At 44.4% G+C, this 18470-nt stretch overlaps 1 protein-coding gene across 8 annotated transcripts in view; it reads right to left on the reverse strand.

Moving 5' to 3' along the window:
* Positions 1-7746: 7746 nt before the first annotated feature.
* Positions 7747-18470, reverse strand: part of Ets1 (v-ets avian erythroblastosis virus E26 oncogene homolog 1) — a 168660-nt gene continuing 157936 nt past the window's right edge. For all 8 annotated transcript variants that reach the window (XM_005378526.2, XM_005378525.2, XM_013511112.1 and 5 more), the window contains 2 exons: positions 13236-13354; positions 7747-11503 (listed from right to left, as the gene is read on the reverse strand). In XM_005378526.2, coding sequence (XP_005378583.1) covers positions 11288-11503; positions 13236-13354 — 335 coding nt within the window. In that variant the 3' untranslated portion in view covers positions 7747-11287. The remainder of the gene's footprint in view (positions 11504-13235; positions 13355-18470) is intronic.

Below are 18470 nucleotides of genomic sequence, written 5' to 3' on the forward strand. Positions count from 1 at the left end.
AGGTGCCCACTCTGCAACACCACAGGGAACCCTGGGCAAGCAGAGAGCTCAGGAGCTGAGGAACAGGCCTACCACAGGTCTGGGCCAGGCCCACAGATCCCCCGTGCAGGACAGAGCACGCAGCCTGCATAGCCCGACGCTCTAGATTTCATTCTTTATGACTCTAGGTCTCTTGGAAGCCACCTTCCTCAATTCTCAAATACAAGAATAAGTGAAAACACGCTTTGCAGCACAAGGATCCCTTAAGGTTTGTTTTCCAAGATGGAAAATAAGGGCATTTCAGCCCTTCCATGGATAAAAATAACTTGCCGTTGATTTTGAAATCCATTTCATTTGTCTCCCACGGAACAGCCCCATACAATGGCACTTTGTGTGTGAGCTTTCCTCTCTCTTTCCTTCTGCCTGCCAACAGGAGGAGGCAGGGAGGGTTTGGGCTTCGTGGTGGGAGCGGACTCTGGGCAGGCCCAACGTTACTGTTGGACATCATTCAGAAGTCCCAGCTTGGCGGGGGGAGCCCAGAGAGGAAAACAAACAGTGCGGAGTAGTGGAAAATGCTGAGTCCTGGAGCTTGTGGAACCACCCTCGCTTTTCCGCAGAGAGCCAGCCGTTCTGCCCACCTGCGGCTGCAGTAGCAGGCAGGGAGGCCTTGGCAGCAGCGTCAGTGCAGGGGCTGGGAGGGTGGGAACACATACTCCTCTCTCTTCAGACAGGCCCTCCAGAGCCCTTGCCCTGAATCTTGAGGCCTTTTCTTTGTCTGACAAGTCCAGGAAAACACGACTCTCGAAGAAGGGAGAAAAAGACTTTCTCAAGCTACAATTCATATATACCGGTGGTGGTGAACCTATGGCATGCGCGTTGTTTCTTTGTTAAAACCAAAGATGTTAACCTGTGAGTTGTTTTTTCTCAACTCCAGTATTCAGGTTTAATTGCAGTGTTGGCACTTTGTGATAAATATGTGGGTTTTTGGGTTGCAGTTTTGGCACTTGTGTTTAAAAGGTTCACTGTCACTGACAGCTCCAACTGACCCCTACACAGTAGTCATTATATGTTCAGCATCAACATAGATGAGTTGGTAATCATCATGTCAATCCTGTGAAGTAGATATTATTATCCCCACTTCACAGATGGAGAAATTGAGGCACAAAGAAGGTAAATAACTTAAGCAAGGTCACAGTTCACAAAAGGTAGGGCTAGAATTTAAAATCATACAGTTGAGCTTTAGTTCAAGTTCAGTTCACTTCAAATTTGTACTCTTTAATGTGACTGCCTTTTTTGTTTGAACTACCAAACTTCCCCTCTAGGAATATCAGATGTGAAATACAAAAGAAGGACACTCAAGAGAGTGAATAAATAGAAGGGTGTGACACCACAGTGTAAAAATGGCAAGAAATCCTAAATTAGGGTTGGAAGATAAAATAGTATTGGTCAAAGAGACACTTGCTGTTCCCTATGCCCCAGACAGGATTCTGAGAAGAGAGCTCAGAGTTCATTTGGCAAACTCGACCTAGCATCTCTCGGGGAAGCTCCAAGGAGCAGCAGCTGGAGCAGAGAAATTGACATCTTCTATTTTTCTTCCACTTACAGCTTCGGATGGAAACAGATTTCCCGGGACTCCTGGGAGAGATGAACAATCTGCTGAGAAGAGACAGCCTATGCCAGTCACACAGGGAGGCCTGGCACTGCCTTTTGTAAGCTGTAAAGCTCTCAAAGGAAAGAGAGGAAAGAAAGAAGGAAGAGAGGAAGGATGGAGGTGGGAGGCAGGGAGAGAGAGAAGAAAGATGATTTTGTGGTTGCATTTAGAGGGACAAGTCTCCAACCCTCCTTAGCTACCTGGATTGGCCTTGGGGTCAGTAGACTGAAGTCCTACTCTTGCCTGTCACCAGTTAGCAATGTGATGTTAGACAGGTCACCTAAACTCTCCTATCCTTGGACCTTTTCTTTGTTCGATGAGCATACTGGACTTTATCTCCAAAGTTCCATCTAAAATCCATGCTCTGGTGACTGTGATCAAGGGCACAGACTGTCATCACCACTTTTGCATGTCACCTATGTCAAGGTCCAAGCACAATGCCCTCCACATCCACCCCAGTCATCTACCCAGTGCTGGAGATTCTACACCCTAAACACTTTTCTGAGGTACCCAAGACGTTTTCTTTGCAGGCATCTCTTCAGAGCACATGAAAGTTTTCCAGCTGATCTCCCTACCTGCAGCTCTACAGTCCTTCTCTGCAGTCAGAATGATTTTTCAAAACAGAGGCCAAGAGCCAGGTGTGGTGGCACATACCTGTAATCCCAACACTTGGGAAGCTGATGCAGGAGAATTGCCACAAGTTTAAGGTCAGCCCGGGCTATATAGCGAGACCTGTCTCAAAAATTAAAAAAAAAAAGCACAGGCCAGGTCACTTGACTCAGCCTGCAGGAAGATCCACATTGCTCTTCACCAGCCCTCAAGGCCCTGGACCACCTCCTGGCCAAGCTTCTTCTGACTTCCCATCCTGGCTCCTTGGCAGTCTATGCTCTGCCCACGAAATTTCTGGTTTGTCTCTCAGTCTACACACTTTCTCATCTCTAGGCCTTAGCACCTGCCTCCTCTCTGCCTATACATCTCTTATCTTTAGGCCATAAATTCTATAAGGTTAGTTTTCTCCTAGTGTCATCTCAACAGATGAGAACTGTCCCTTTACTTGTTCATAACGCTTAATTTACCAAAAGCAGACTAAAGGGGAAAAGTGCATTCCTTCTTCCTTATGGATTCTCTAAGAAAGTACTGAACTCAATGCCAACTACATAGCAGATGTTCAATGACTATTGGTTATCCATCTGGATAAATCTGTTTGGTGGCACCTTTATGTACGGTACCTTCTAGCGATAACATGTTGCAGACCTGTGAACTAGGATCACTAAAATGCTGCATTTTCAGTTTCTGAAAACTAAAAGATGTAAGACCACCCACCACCAAAGGATCCACTTTTGTTAGTCTTCTATTCCCAAGCCAAACTTCAGCATCTAGATCATTCCTGGGTCCATGAGAGTTACTGGAAATAATTATCATGATCAACACTAAATCATCCAGGAGTCAGCTTTGAGCCGGGGTATATCCTCTATAGTAGTAATAGCAAACCTTTTAGAGATTTCAATTATACAAACAGCCAGCTGTGGCACGTGTGCCATAGGTTTGCCACCACTGGTCTCTGGGTTGGATGAAATGTGCTACACAGTGTAAAAACAGGAATAGTGTGAGTTCTGTTCCTAATGGGATGCTATTAGGCAAGTCTTTTGGCTTCTCTGGAGCTCAAGTTCACAAATGCCTAATTGAAGAGATTGAACTAGATCTTCATGAAGGTCCTTTAGGCTCAGTAGTGTGGAATTTTGGAATTCTGGCATTTAGTCTTCCACTGATCTTCTGGACCATGACTGGGCTCACCAAAGAAGCTACATAGTGTATCATGGAAGTGAAAGGAACTACTTTAGGTCATCATGCCAGGACAACAGATGGCACTGGGCTACCCCAGAATTACCAGGATGTATGGCTCCCCTGGATTTTAGTCCAGTCTCTGTTGGGCAGGTGTCAGGTTTGGGGTTGCCACTTATGGAAGCAGAGACAGGGATATTTGTGATTTATGGTCAGGGATTTCAAGGAAACTGCACACATAAGTTCTAGAACAGTTCATATGTGCCATTACCACATAGTTGACGGACCTGAACCTCTATTTGCACCTAAACAAGAAGCCCCATGCCCAGAGCTAATAGACAATCCTAGCCCTACCCTGCTGCATTCATGCCCTCCAGTTGTCCATAATAAGTCATGCACTGAAGGCAATATTTTATATCCCTTGGGCTCAAATGCACAGAAAATGGGATCACAGAGAAAGCAGATACCCAAATTAAATATCCATTACCCCCAAACACTGGTCACATTGGTCACTGTCTTTACTAGCACTCTTACCTTTCCCCTACAGAGTACAAGTGCCCAAATTAAAGGTGTGCTGGCTACACTGCACTTGTACTTTCTTATTGCAAGAACAACTGGAACAAAATCCATCTACCTGAGAAGCAGATGTCAGAGAGACGTTCCCCAGCTCAATCGCTGCCTTCCCTTGAGATTGGTGAGAATAACCATTTGTCATGAACCTATCAGTTCCCAAAGCTGCTTAGGACACCCAAGTCCCATTTCTCTTAAAGTTTGGAATATTTTTTCATCAAAAAGGCAATCTAAGGCCAAAGCTAACAATCATCATTCCAAGATCATGAAGACTATTGCCACTCCGTTAAGTGTCTCTGGACTCTTGCCATTCCTAGGCACACATTAGAGACGGATCTTAGGAGACTGTAAGATGACTTGGAGCTGAGGTTCCAGGTTTGCCTATGAAATACTGCCCGTGACTTCTCAGAACTAGTGGCTCCGGCTGATAGTGTGGAGGACAGACAGAAGATAGTGGCTATCTCGACCCTTAGTAATTCCCGTAAGTGGCTGCTGACAACTGCTTCGCTCCTCTACTTTGTATCACATGGAGTGACCAGAGCTGACCTGACTTCAAAGCCCTGGGCAAATGCGGAGGCTGAGAGAGCAGAAGAGCCTAAATGGTGGGGATGAGATTGGAAAGAGGACTACAACTCAAACAGGCATGGGGGGTGTGGAGTGTGTCACAGGTCGGATCACTGTTGATTTCCCAGTGTGCTGTATACAGACAGTCATCACCGTCACTATTTGGAAATGAGCACATTGAGATTTTTTGGGAATTGAGTGAAACTGCCTCTCTAAGGACATATGCATTTGCCAGGAAAATGGAAAAGAGGAAAGGGAAGAGGACATTGACTAAAACAGGAAATGGCCCTGATTAAATGGCTGGATCCACCTTATCCACTCATTTAGAGTTCTAAATTCTCAACTTCAAACCTTTTAAATTTTTTACCAGTTGATCAACACCTTCTCTAGTCAGACATCTTACATCTCTGCCTTGTTACAAAAGGTGCCAGGAAAGTACTTTTCTCTTCTGTTATATATTATGCTCAGATAAGAATCCTCACAGCACGGAGGGATCCCAGAATAGTGAACCAGCACCATCCAAGCTAGTACGGTGTGCCCGTTAAGTGGCTGGGACCAAGTCTCATGCCAGGTCCTGGGAAGACCAGGTTCTCTCAAGCTGAGCTGGGGAAGGATCTCTGTACACCCGGAACAATCTCACAACCTTTAGAATAGTCACTGGGGGCGGGGGGAGAAGAGGTCAGAAAGGATTTCAGAAGTGAAAAAGCACCTCAGAATGAAGACTTTGTCTTTGTTCCATGCTTGTAGTAACCGGGCCTGTGGCTCTGGCAGATGATGAGTAGTCTGCCTGCATCATCAAAGGAGATTTTTTGAGTTTTATGGCAATAGTGTGGCGTCACGGAAAGAACAAGGACTTAGAGGTCAGATGGTTCTCTGATGACCCCAAAGGCCTCTTGTACTCTTTCCCAGTATAGGTTCTAGAATTAATTGAGCTTTGTGCCAAGTAAACATGGACCATGGGTAGATATCAACATGGGGTTCACAAACTCAAATTCCTTGGGGAAAAGGCAGGATTGTAAATATGTGGGGCTGGCATACTAGAGAGAAAACAGGACCCTCGTGTCCATCCATTGGGTGGCTCATTCAGTACCCATGGCAGAATTCAAAGAGCCTTCCATTACCCTGCAGAATGCATTGCTCCTCTGGGCTGAATGAATCCCGAATATCTCTACGACATGGAGTCAGTCTGTGAGTCACCTTGTTTACATCAGCACCCTCATTTTACCTAATGCACATATCACAGTCTTCTTCCCTTTAGGTTAAAGTAGTTACAGTTCCCTGTACTGGAAACCCAGGCTATGGTTTGGATATGGTTGAACGTGTTCTTTAAAGGTTCATACACTAGAAGCATGGCCCCCAGTGTGGTGGTGCTGAATGGTGGAATCTTTAAGAGATGAGGTCCAGGCGAAGGTGACTGAGTCATGAGCACTTCACTCTCTCAAGAGATTAATGTTGGTGTCAAAACATGAGTTAGGTCTCATGAGACTGAGCTATTATAAAAAGAGCAACCTAGCCCCTGATCCCTCTGGCTTCCTGTCTCACCACATGAACTCTCCTTCTCACACATGCTATTGCTATGATGTCACTATCAAGAAGGGCTCACTGGGAGCTGGACAGATTGTCTCACCAATCTTGGACTTTGGTCTCCAAAACTATGAATTTTAGGAAAAAAACCTTTTCCTTATATGTCACCTAGTCTCAGGTGTTTTGTAATAGCAATAGAAAATGGACTAATATGGCTCTGTTGCTCAATTTCTTGAGATGGGTGGCAAGTTTAGCTCTATAGCTTATTCCCAAGGCTTGGCACCAGACAGTCAGACAACACTCAGCTAACTTTCTTATACTACCACCTCCAGAAAGCATACAGTATCTATAACTTTATGCACCACCTCTTTTTGTATAACTCCTCTTTCCCTTGAATTTTCTTCTATTCCCACCCTACCCCATCCTCCCAAATCCTGCAATTGCTATTGATGATAACACTCTCTTCCCCAGCTCTTCTACTGGTTTGCGTATGGGATCTCAGCTGTATCACTAAGAGGCCACCCAAGCCCAGTTGCTGAGTTCTCTATCAGAACTCTAGCTCTAGCACAGAAAAAGGTCCAGGTTGATTTCTTTCACGCACATCTTCTCTCTCTCTCTCCCTGGTCAATGTGATGCCATTAATTGTGAGGTTGATACCAAGCGGGCAGTGAAGGAAAACTCTCCAACCAAAACTTTGACTGAGGCAAAAACCTATTCTCTGTGAACTGTTTATTCAGTGGGTAAAGAGCTCAGAACTTACAGCTTTGCTCAGGTTTACAGTTGAAAACTAACATAGATAAGGACTCCAACTGTTTCCCAAAACTCTCCCAGTGAGCAGTGATGGCTTCCCTGAGATTCAAGGCCCAGCACCTTCCTCGTGTCCCGTAAGGCTACTTCACCACCAGACCTCACAGTCCATGCTTAATGAGTACCCAGTAACCTCAAGCTCCAGGCCTGAAGAAGCACATTTTCCAAAAACAGAGCTGTCTTTGTGAACAATTCAGCAAAAATTCTCCTTCCAGCTGTGAGTTGGGCTTCATGTTGCAAACGTTGGTGTTAATTAAAAACATCCACCTTCTACAGTTTCAACAAGGAAAAAGTACCATGCAGAATGAATTCCTAAGCACTCCTCCCCAGTCACTTCTAAATATGTGTTTTATTTAAGACATGGTTACTGGGGGTCCTGACAGATAGTATCATTCCCAATGTTTGATCCCAATAAAAGAGTTAGGGCCCCAGGGATGGATGGAAAACCATACAGTTATTGTCAAAAGAAGAAACAAAAATACTGCTCCTTGTGTATAGCACCTAAAACTGTCTGCATTCACATCAGGGGCTGTACCTAGCTGAAGTCAAAAGTGTATCTGCTGAATCACTAAAAATGTTCTTCATCCAACTCTAGTCTTTGTGACATGAACAAATGATGTATGCTAAAGCCAGGGACGTTAAACAAAGGGATGCTCCAATACATTCGATAATTGGGATGTTAAGATTACTTCCCTATATTCCTATTACAGTTCACCTCTTTATTAAGAATTCTTTATTGAAACTGGTCCTGACAGCGGGAGATCCGATGGAATAAATTACTTTTTGTCTGGGGCTTGTCTCTGGTTGGTGAATTTGTCCTGTTGCACTAAGTGATCCAGAGAGGAAAGAATCAAGCCAAAGCCACATCATTATGAATGAATTTCTTCATCTTTAATTTCACACAGTTTAAAATACAATATGAAATCAGGCTACAGTATATAAAAAACTCTCCAGCAAAATGATGTGCCAGCATCAGCGACTAAAATAAACAAACAAAAACTCCCTGGTAAGAATTTTTTTTTTGCATTTAAAAAAAACACATAGACACTTACATCACTACATCTCTAAGCTACCTCAGTTCTGATTTTTAAAAAGCACCTGCTTTTCCTTTTTTTAATCTTGCTTTAAAATTTTCAGCTTTTAAAAAATATAAATTATATGAAAATACAAGTTGGAAAATAGTCAAACACAATATAACATCTTTTTCACTCCAATACTTTTCAGCTTTTAAAAAAAAGTATTCTTAAAAAAAAGTTCAATAACTGAGGCAGTGTTCCTGATAGAGATAATTTCATTTTAATCTATATATGACATATATGTATATGTATACATATATTTGTGGTTCCTTGACACTTCTTTGGAATGTAGGTAAAAGTTCAACAAATTTATATAGACCCCAACAGAGAAAGCAGCATGCACAGCATGACTAGAAGAGAGAAAATGTATTTTTCCCCATGAAGATTAGGCAGGTTAATGCTCTAAAACCCAGAGTGCTCATCTCCAAAGTGAGGAAGGGCACATCTGATCTTGGAATACCACCACCACTCCCTATGGCCACACAGTCAGGCTCTGTGTAGGGAAGTCCCTCCCCTGAACGCAGGAAGGAACCAAGTGACTCCGGGCCTGAAAGCCAAAACCCACACAGATTAAGGCATCTCCAGGAAAATAAGGGTTTCACCCAGCTAGACCTGATTTGCCCGTCCTTCCTCTGAAGTTAACATGTGTTTTTAAAAAGCATCAATGCAACAATGCTGCTACATTTCCAGTGTATAAACCACCCACCACTCTTCCTGGGATGGTCTCTGGCCTTTAGACAAAAGGGGAAAAAGCATATGGCCAGATGGATGGAGCTGTCTGTAGTAATAATACACTAGCTACAAATCCTGAAACCAGTGGACGTGGGGAGAAAGGGCATCTTAGCAAAAGAGCAGGCCGAGGAGGCACTTTCTGACACTTCATCTGCTATGCGGATTGCAGGGACAGGACAGACTCCGAGAAGAAGAGTTCACATCCATTTCATAGGAAAGGCTGATGACTTGAGAAAGTAATTTCATGCCTGGTTGTAAACAGTAAGCAATGGCCGATACTCGGCTCTGGTTCTGCTCTCACCCATCACTGAAATGTGAAAAGACTTAACTAAAAAGTTCAGGTATTAGTTCAGCTGCAGTTTTGCTTTGCCACAAACAGCACACATGCATGTGCACACACACACACACACACACACACCCCTTTTACCAGTGCCCAACAAAGACCACATAACCTAAGAGAAAACACTGTCATCCATACAGTTCCATCTAACACTCCCTGAGCAGCTCCTAAAATATTTGGAGAGCTTCATTAAGGCACCTGCACGTGTGAGATCAAAATACACTGCTGGGATCACTCTGCCTCTGCTTTACATGTATATGCACCAACTGTTCTATATGAGGACCGTCGTGAATCACAGACCTATTTCCTGATAATTCAGGGCCTGCAAGGGGATCTGTGAGTCAGCAGCATATCAGGAAGATATGCTAGAAGGTAGTTAGCACTTCCAGTTTCTTAGCTAAATCCCCAAAAGGGCCAGCCCTGAGAAGTCCACCTTCACTGTTTCTTGCCCCCTCTCATGGCAGTCCCTTGTCATCCTCGTAACTGACCGCATCTGTAGTGGGAGGAATGCTATTGATAGTAGGCACATTACCTCACTACTTAGATACTGGGTTTTTCCCCCAACATCATTTTTAGATTCATTGCAGAACCAGCAGGAAGACTGCTGCCTTTCTTGACTGCATTCAAATTTGGGGGAAGCTAAAAACTTATCTAAATCTCATGGACCACCTTCTTTTATTCACTCAAGCTCCTTTCCTTGTTTCCTCTGCCTTCAAGTCATTCCTCCCTTCTCCAATTAACCTTCACGTACCCTCTGCCAGGGCAACAGATCCAAGCGCGAGGCCCAGCATCATCTGCGCCACCTCCTCTGCATGCGAATCTCATCTGACATCCTACCCTCCTAGCTTCTGGTCTTCAAAGGAAAGCCTTGCACATCTCTTCCCAAAATCAGGCAAGTCACACTGCACTGAAATGCTCCCTTAATATCTGTAGTTTCTAAAATCCAGAAAGTATACATTCTTCAGTTTCTTGGTGTCTGAAGTCACTCTTTCAGTCATCTACTGGAAAGCTTATGCTTCTCTCTGCTGAATACTGGGGAGGGAGCAATAACTGTGGGATACTGGAAGCATAAGACATAAAGGAGAAACTGTGGAGTGTTAGTCTGGAACAACATGCAGCCAGGATACACTTCTTACACCTGAGGGGGTAATGCCCATGCACACAGCTTTAATTCCAAGTCATCTATGTTACAGGTAGAGAACTATCAAGAACCAAGTTAAACTTCCTCCTTCAATTTCCTTTCCATGACTTCAGCAGTGCTCCTACATTGACTATAGTTGAAACTCAGGGCTGCAAAATACATTCAGCTCAAAGACTTAATGTTTCATAGATCAACATTACATCTAACCCCGAGAATCCACATATGACAAATAAGTAAAGGGCTGTGGCAACACTTTAAAAATTATAGATGAAATGCACGCACACAGTTCCCCTGTACCCAAATCAGCATTAATATTTCCTTCATATAAAAGTCACATGAAATTGGGATCCCTGATCTCAGCGGCTGAGCTTTGCTTTTCCAATGGGGTCTATATAAACAGTTTTCTTTCACTGTGACAAAATCCTCAGCCAGCAAATAAGAACAAACTTGCATGATACTCCAATACTGAGACCACCTTAGAGCTTAAGAAGATTTTTTGAGAAAAAAAATACTGGCACAAAATTTCATAAAATAAATTTTAACACAAGAACAGTTGGACCCCTCCCCATAAAGTCCTTTTTTTTTTTTTTTTTTTTTTTTTTTTTCAAAAAGCAGAGTGAAAGGTAAATAATCCTTGGTTTTTAGCCCGTCCTTCAAAGAAAATGTTCTTATCCCACCCTCCTCATTCTTCCCTCCCAGATTTAAAAACAACAGCAAATTAATTGCCTTTCACCAGTCTTGTATTCTCGATGTAACAATTTCTCTTGCAAATGGGTCCATAACTCAAGATGTGCTTTTATCATGGATGATTTTAAAAAATGGTTGGACACGTTAGTTGCTTGCTTCCTTAAGCCAGAACGTTCAAGCTTCTAAGACCTTTTTTTCCTCTCTCCTGAAACTCTGCTGAAGACCTTCTGGCCCTTCCACCCCACAAGTCCTGGCTTTCCCTTTCAATCACACACAATGGATTGCAGCTGCAGCTCCCTTAGCTCCCACCCCTGAACGTAAAAAATGAGTTCTGGAAAATAAAAAATAGAATAACAATTAAAAATCAGGAGTCCGACCAACACAGTTGTTCTCTAAAAGGTCTCAGAAGGGTAGCCAGGGCCCTTCCACGTCCATCACTCATCAGTGTCTGGCTTGACATCCAGCATGGCATGGAGCTCCTCGGGGGTGTAGCCCAGCAGGCTCTGCAGGTCACAGACAAAGCGGTACACGTAGCGTTTCCCTGCTGTCTTGTGGATGATGTTTTTGTCATAATAGTAGCGTAGACCACGGCTCAGTTTCTCGTAATTCATCTTAGGCTTGTTTTTCCTCTTTCCCCATCTCCTTGCCACCTGAAATTAAAAAGTTTTAAAAGAAGGAGTGGGTAAAAATCTATAGGTTATCCTCCAAATATGTATTTATATGTCAATATAGATTTATATTGGCCCAACATGTGCAAATAAGAGAATCGGAGATCTACATACCTACTTTCTGAACTATCTCCTCTGAATTCTTCTTAAATATTTTAATTTTAAATTGTCACACAGTAATTACACATATTTACAGGGTATAGTGTGACATTTCAACACGTGCATAGTACATAATGATCAGATCAGGGAACTGGCATACGTATTACCATGTCTATACAGCATTACTCTCTGTGGGGCCATTTTGAAATCCTCTGCACTATTTAAAAATATTCAATTAGTTGTCAGCCATGGTCATCCTAGTATGCCGTAGAACCCTAGAAGTTATCTCTTCCCTCTTGTGCTCACTAACCAAGCTCTCTGCATTCCCACTGCCACGCCCTCCCAAGGCTCTGGGAGCCACTGTTCTGCTGTCTACTTCTACAGGGCCTACTTTTTAGTTTCCACATGCAAGTGATGACACACAGTATCGGTCTTTCTGTGCCAGATTTATTTCACTTAATGTAACGTTTTCCAGTTATATGCATGTGGTTGCAAATGACACAATTTCTGAATTCTGGTTTTTGAAGGTTGGGTAGGGATGACAGTCAAGATAGTTATTTAAGCTGGTGAAAATGCAGTGACCCTAAACTCTCATAGAATGAAGTTAAAGAATTTGATTCTCTTGTGTCTAGATGTCCCTCCAAAGCCTCATGAGGTCATAGGCGGGGCTTTTTCAGAGGCGGCTGGATCTATAGTGTGTGACTCTAGGATTCATGGTGCAATGCTAGGTGCAAGGGTACTAGGACTAAGGATGTGAGTGCTACCTGCCCTAAGTAGCCTGGATATGATAAAAGGGGGAGAAAGATGCTATTAAGGTCCCCTGTTTGCTTGCTTTTGCTGTCTCCTGCCTACCATAAACTGGTTCTTCTCTGCCATGCTACCATCTGCCTTTGAGCCCAACAATTATGGACTGAAACCTCCACAAACCATGAGTGAAATAAACCTTTCCTCCTTTAACTTCGCGTATTGCGTATTTTGTCTCAGCAATGAAAAAGATAACCAAGACACTCATATTGTTAGTAGAATGTTCTTGCTTTGAAAGCCTGAAATGCACATGGAGGGCATGGAGAGGAAGAGCTGAGCTGCAGTCGTACCTGCTCGTCACATCAACAGGAAGCGTTCTTTCTATACAGAGCACAAATATTTTCTCATGTCTGCCAGAACAGAGATCTTGTCTCCCTTGTTCATTGTTTTTTATCATCGGAATCAGGCATGGCACAGATCAACAACTCAATAAGCATTTGCAAAACGAAAGAATGAATAGAACAAATTGCACCAAACTTCCAAGGCCTCTTGAACTGGTCCCTCTGACAGTCACAGACAGAGCCTCAAAAAATGATAAGGCTGAGAAAGGAACTTCACCGATGAAGGGCTTACTATATACCAGGCACTCCATGTATTTATCAGTTAACCTTAAAAAACAAATGGGAAGTGGCATATTTTGTTTTCCAAAAGATGAAACTCAGGCAGGCTGTGTACCTTGCTCAAGGTCACACAAATAGTAAGTGGCAGAGCTGGGATTTCACACCTACAGAACGTCATCCAGGCCCCCTCCAGGATGAGTTTTCTCTTATCCCTCCCTCAACCCAGACCTCTTAAGTCATTTCTTTCTTACCTCATCTGGGTCAGAAAGTTTGAATTCCCAGCCGTCTCCTGTCCAGCTGATAAAAGACTGACAGGATTTATCAGTGAGTAATTCCAGAAGAAACTGCCACAGCTGGATCGGTCCACTGCCTGGAGACACAAGGCGTTGTGAATCATTACACCACACATCCAGTGCTTTCAGTCATTAATCCCATTAGACAGTGTTGTCCCTGCTCCTACCCCCACCTGCCCCCTGAGTCTATGTCGTCAGGAGAAAACGACGGCAACCTGCAGTGAAAATGCTAAAAAAGTATCTTGAGCTCAGACGGACTAAAAGGAAGATCTTTCTACCACATGTGCACAAAAAGCATGTAAGACAATATATCAATTGCTTTATTTTTATTGATTTAAGGGTCAGTCATTTTTATTTCTCAGCAAACTCTAGAAAGAAAATATAGAGTCTATCTTCTGAAATATTCTAAGGAAGCATAATCTTATGTGCCTTCAAAAACCAAGCCATTGCGTTTGCCGTAAAAGGAATAGCATTAATTAAGGAATGGTTTGCCAAGTCCAAGAAAAATCAGAGCTCATGAGGACACCTATGTAATAGGGAGCCTCTGGCATCTGATTTGTGCTTGGGAAGGGTCACTATATTCAGGTCCTGTCACTGGGAAACAGATGTCCTTCAGTCACAGTATTTCCTCATCACCACTGTTGCAAGATGTGCCAGGCCACACACAAGCAAGCACCAAAATGAGCAAGGAAGGTATCTGACCTCATGGGATCAATCTGCTACCCAAGGAAGTTGAGGTCAGGTGATGACTGGCCCAGACTGTCTTTATAGGTTCAGTGTATTCATACACACACACACACACACACACACACACACACACAATATTCTCTTGCCTTAGCACCAACATTTAAGATCTTATCTCTAAAGAAGGCCTGGTGTACCCCACCAGTCATTTTATCCTATGCTAAAGGATTTATACCACATCATCTTCCTCTTAGTGGACCTTTCTATTCTGAGACGATGGAGCCATCAGAAGCTCCTATGTAATTTCTGGGGTTAGCTGGAGAGACTGACACGGGTTTGACAGTGTGTGCACTGTTTGTTACATGGCTACACTGCACCCTACAACACCATCTCCTACAGCATCTGAGGACAGGACTGGGAACAACCCACCTAGTAGATGGAGCCTGGGATGCTCCATCTTCTAAGAGCTGATGTTTCAAGGCTCTAAGCCTTAGCCTTAGAAATTTCTAATGTGTTTGATCTAAAATAAATTTGGATTCCACAGGAAATAAGTTTGAAGACCCTCTCCATCTAAAAGAGAAGCTTCCTTTATGGCTATTCTCTTGTAATATCTTACACTAATTTAAAGCATACTTACCTATATCATTCTACTTGCTCCTAAAATCCTCTCCCCACCCATGTACTGTGGGCCAGGCACAAGTGGTGCTCCTGTTTGCACCCTATTGATGCAGCAAAAAGAGCTCAAGAAAGTAATGTGATTTGGGTTCAAAGTCAGACCCTAATCACCAAAGAAGCCTCCACTGATCACATGAAGAAGAAACAGCTGACTTGCATGGTCAGCCGAGAGTCCTTGGAAACCTTCTTCCAGCAAGGACTTCCTCATGGTGGTTTCCAGTACCCTCTTTCAGCACACCTAAGCTAAATATGGAATAAGAAATATCTCCACCTCACCTTTCTGAGAATGCACCATTAGTTTTTTAAAGCCATCATGCATGAAGTACCTTATACGTACTTAAGAATAAAAAGATTGAGCAAATACCTCCAAAATACAGTGACATTTGAAGAACTAGTCCAGAGGGCTGCACTGGTAAATCTTTACTTACTGTCGTCTACCCATTGTTAACAGCCATTTAGTTAACAACTCAAGTTTCTTGGGAATTAGGGTGGCAGCTACTGTACCCTGCCTGGGCTCATAACATGGCATTAGCTGAAGAATCCATGAAGAGGCCATTCTAATAGGCCCAGAAGGAAAGAAAGCAAATTGCTCTTAAGAAATGCACTTGCAAGAGTCCTCATGACATTACAGGTTTCCTGATGAAGTTCACAAAGACTGCAAACAATAGGATCCCTGAAGACAAACAGACACAGAAAAACCAGCTACCCTGAAGTTCTGTAAAAGACGACGCTCCTAAGTCTACACCACAAACCTGAGACGTGTCAGGGGAAGGAGGCTGCTGTGAGACCCCAGACAGAGAAGAATACTAAGATGAGCCACGACTCCATGCACCTGCTATACACCAGCCTCTGACCAATGCTTTAAGGCCCTCACGGTTCCTCATATCAAGTCTAGGGGCACACACTGTCAGTATTCTTTGCACCACTTTCCAGCAGAGGAAGCTGGTATGCTATATGGCTATCTAACTTGTGCAAGGCCATACAGGTCAGAAGTAGAGCACTTGGGACTGGGACCCAGCTACTCTGGCCCCAAAACTCTTCATTTCAACACTACCTTCTCCCAAGATGAGACAAAACTAAAAGCCTGGCATCTAAACTGCTTGCCTAGTTCTAATGACCAAAGGACTTTAAAAATCTATCATCTCTTCCTATTTCTCACACTTGCCTCAGGGCACTAGATGCCTCCTCCTGGCTTCGGTAGCCACATGCACAAGTACTATTACCAGCGCTAGTGATGAAGTCCTCTTGTGATGGTTAGATTTTGCTCTATCATTATTTCCCCCTCCCACTAATTATCTTAGAACCTCGCTCACTGTCTTCAAGTCTCTAGAACCTAATATACCAAGCTAAAGAGAGGGTTGGAAAGAATGGGGAAACCAAGGAAATCCCAGGCACTGGTAGAAGCAGCAGCCATGTGCGCAGAGGCATGTGGGAGGAGGGCCACGGTGAGCACAGCACAGCTCCGCCTTCAGACTCGCAGCCGTGAGGCCAAGAGGGGTTTCATTCATGACACAGGCACCCACTCAGACCAGAGAACCTCAGAGAGAATTATCATTGCTGTTTTCCCTCTAGCACCGTTTCCTGAATTGAAATGTCAAAGAGTACTTCGCTTTAGCCCTTTCTCTGTGTGTATCAAACAACTGATGTCCATGAATATGGCCCTGGGAAAGGGTGAGTCCTTGCCTGCTAAGGTTTTATTCCTCACTGTGAGTTTTCCTGTGTTCAGAGCAACATAAAAATATTAAATTTGGGCACTGGAAACCCAAGGCCTATGTGCTATGCTCTCAAACTCTTTTTTTCTATTAACAACAAAGGAAAGTGGGAACAAATAGGAAAAACAGATGTCCAGGGAAAGCAGAGAAGTTGAATGGGAAGAACCATCTCTGGTTATCTTCACAGCCAGAAAGGCTGACAGACTGGCGCTCTCAGTTCAAGTCCCCTTCCCAGTGCCACAGGGGACTCTGGTGAATGCATGAAGTTGACAGGCACACGCAGTGCCCTCACCCACGAGGGAGCCCACACTTGCCTCAGAAGACAGGACCCATGGTCCTCCTGGATTGTCCCCTCTGGTGCCTTTCGCTGACTCCTAAACTGCTCTTTGGTTGTAGGGAGCAACAGAAGTGTGAAAGGGACAGAGTTGTTCTCCAGGGTACAACTGCTGAGCCCTGCAAGAGTTCTGGCTTCAGGGCGCGCTGGTTTTCTGGAGTCTCACACAGGAGCTGCTTCTGCAGCCCACATCACCCTCGCTTGGGGTCTGGAAGGGTAAATCAGGGCCTCTTGGAGGCAGCTCTGGGGCGACAGTGCCCCCTGGTTTCACTCATGTACCAGCCATATGCATGCCTATGCCCCAGACTGGCAGAAACAATGAATGGGTCTCACACGCCCACTTACAACCCACACTAAGAGCGCTTCTGTCCCTCCTGGTGCAGATCTGCTTGAACCATATGGCCGCAAGCCCCATCCTTTGCCCCTGCTCTAATGTGCTCTGCAATGGAAGCCTCTTCCTCCATTCTCCTTGTGCACCCCCAACTCCTGTGCCCAGCCCATCCACCTACCTAGATGGACTGCAGTCCCAGTGACCTTCATCCCCAGGGGCAGAGACCGACACACTAAGAATAGCCCCAGTCATGGGAAAGGGGAGCTCATATATTGAATGTGACTCACAATGGTGTCCCTGTCTGGGGCCCCCGGCAGTCAACAGCACCCTTCACCATGCTGCCCTGCAGTGTCACACATCAGGAATCCAGTGGCATCACTGGGAAACTATGCTTCTCAAGTGGTGCTCCGAGCCACAACAACAGAGGGGTCCCTGTTAGGAGGAGGTCTCTTTCCAAGGCGGTCAGGGGGAGGAAGGGCACCCCACAAACAGGGCCCATCTCCCATCCTGCTGAGCCTCCACACCCCCTGCACTGTCCCCACCACCCACTTGCTCGCCTGCCTCCCTGGCTGCAGCTGGGGAATTTCCTCTGGCTGCTTTGTCTAGGGGATGGGAGGAAAATTCTAACTACAGAACTGATGGGTCTTGGGTTAAAGAACATGATATTACCTTGGAAGAAGAGATATCAGGTGGGTACATGGAGAGTTCAGGCAGCAGAGCAGGTCACCCTGTGAATGTGTTCCTCCAGAGGGACCCTCTAGACACTACAAATCACAGGCAAAAATCTTTTCCTCTGTTTTTTCTTTTTTTTTGAAAGGTACAGCTTCAGATAAATTCTTGCTCAATGTGTTTGTATTTTAAGTCTCTTCTTTGGAAACTAAACAGCCTACTATCTATCCCAATAAGGGCTGGTTACTAAAACTCCTCTGTTGTTTTGGTCCCTTACCCTGAAGCTAAGAACTGAGTGACTTAATATATAGCAGTGGGCTAGGACCAAATTGCAGTAAGGTTTTTTTTTCTTTTTTCCCCCCCTGTTGAAGATTGAACCCTAACACATGCTAGGAGCTCTGGTGGTGAGCTCTGCCCTCAGCCCTTTTATTTTGAGGCAAGGTATCTGTTAAACTGCCCAATCTGGCCCTGAATTTAGGATCATTCTGCCTCACCCTCCCAGGTTGCTGAGATTACAGGTGTGTGCCTCTATGCCAAGCTTTATTAAGATGTTCTTGATAATAACCCTTCCATTTGCCCGTGTATGTCTTTCTTTTCGCTTTCCAGTCTTGCAGGCTGGTGAGCAGGACTTGGGCTAGACTTCAGTTTTTCCTCCTGCTCCTTCCTCATTTCCATTTCAACCACAAGTGCACACTCTGCCATCTGCCCCTGGCGAGAGGCTGACACAAGACAGCTGGCTTCCCTGCAGACAGAGGTCAGTGCTGGGCAGCTCCTCTCCTGGGCAGAGT

Source organism: Chinchilla lanigera, unplaced genomic scaffold (genome assembly GCF_000276665.1).
Source record: "Chinchilla lanigera isolate Chin_1 unplaced genomic scaffold, ChiLan1.0 scaffold00011, whole genome shotgun sequence".
Lineage (NCBI taxonomy): Eukaryota > Metazoa > Chordata > Mammalia > Rodentia > Chinchillidae > Chinchilla > Chinchilla lanigera.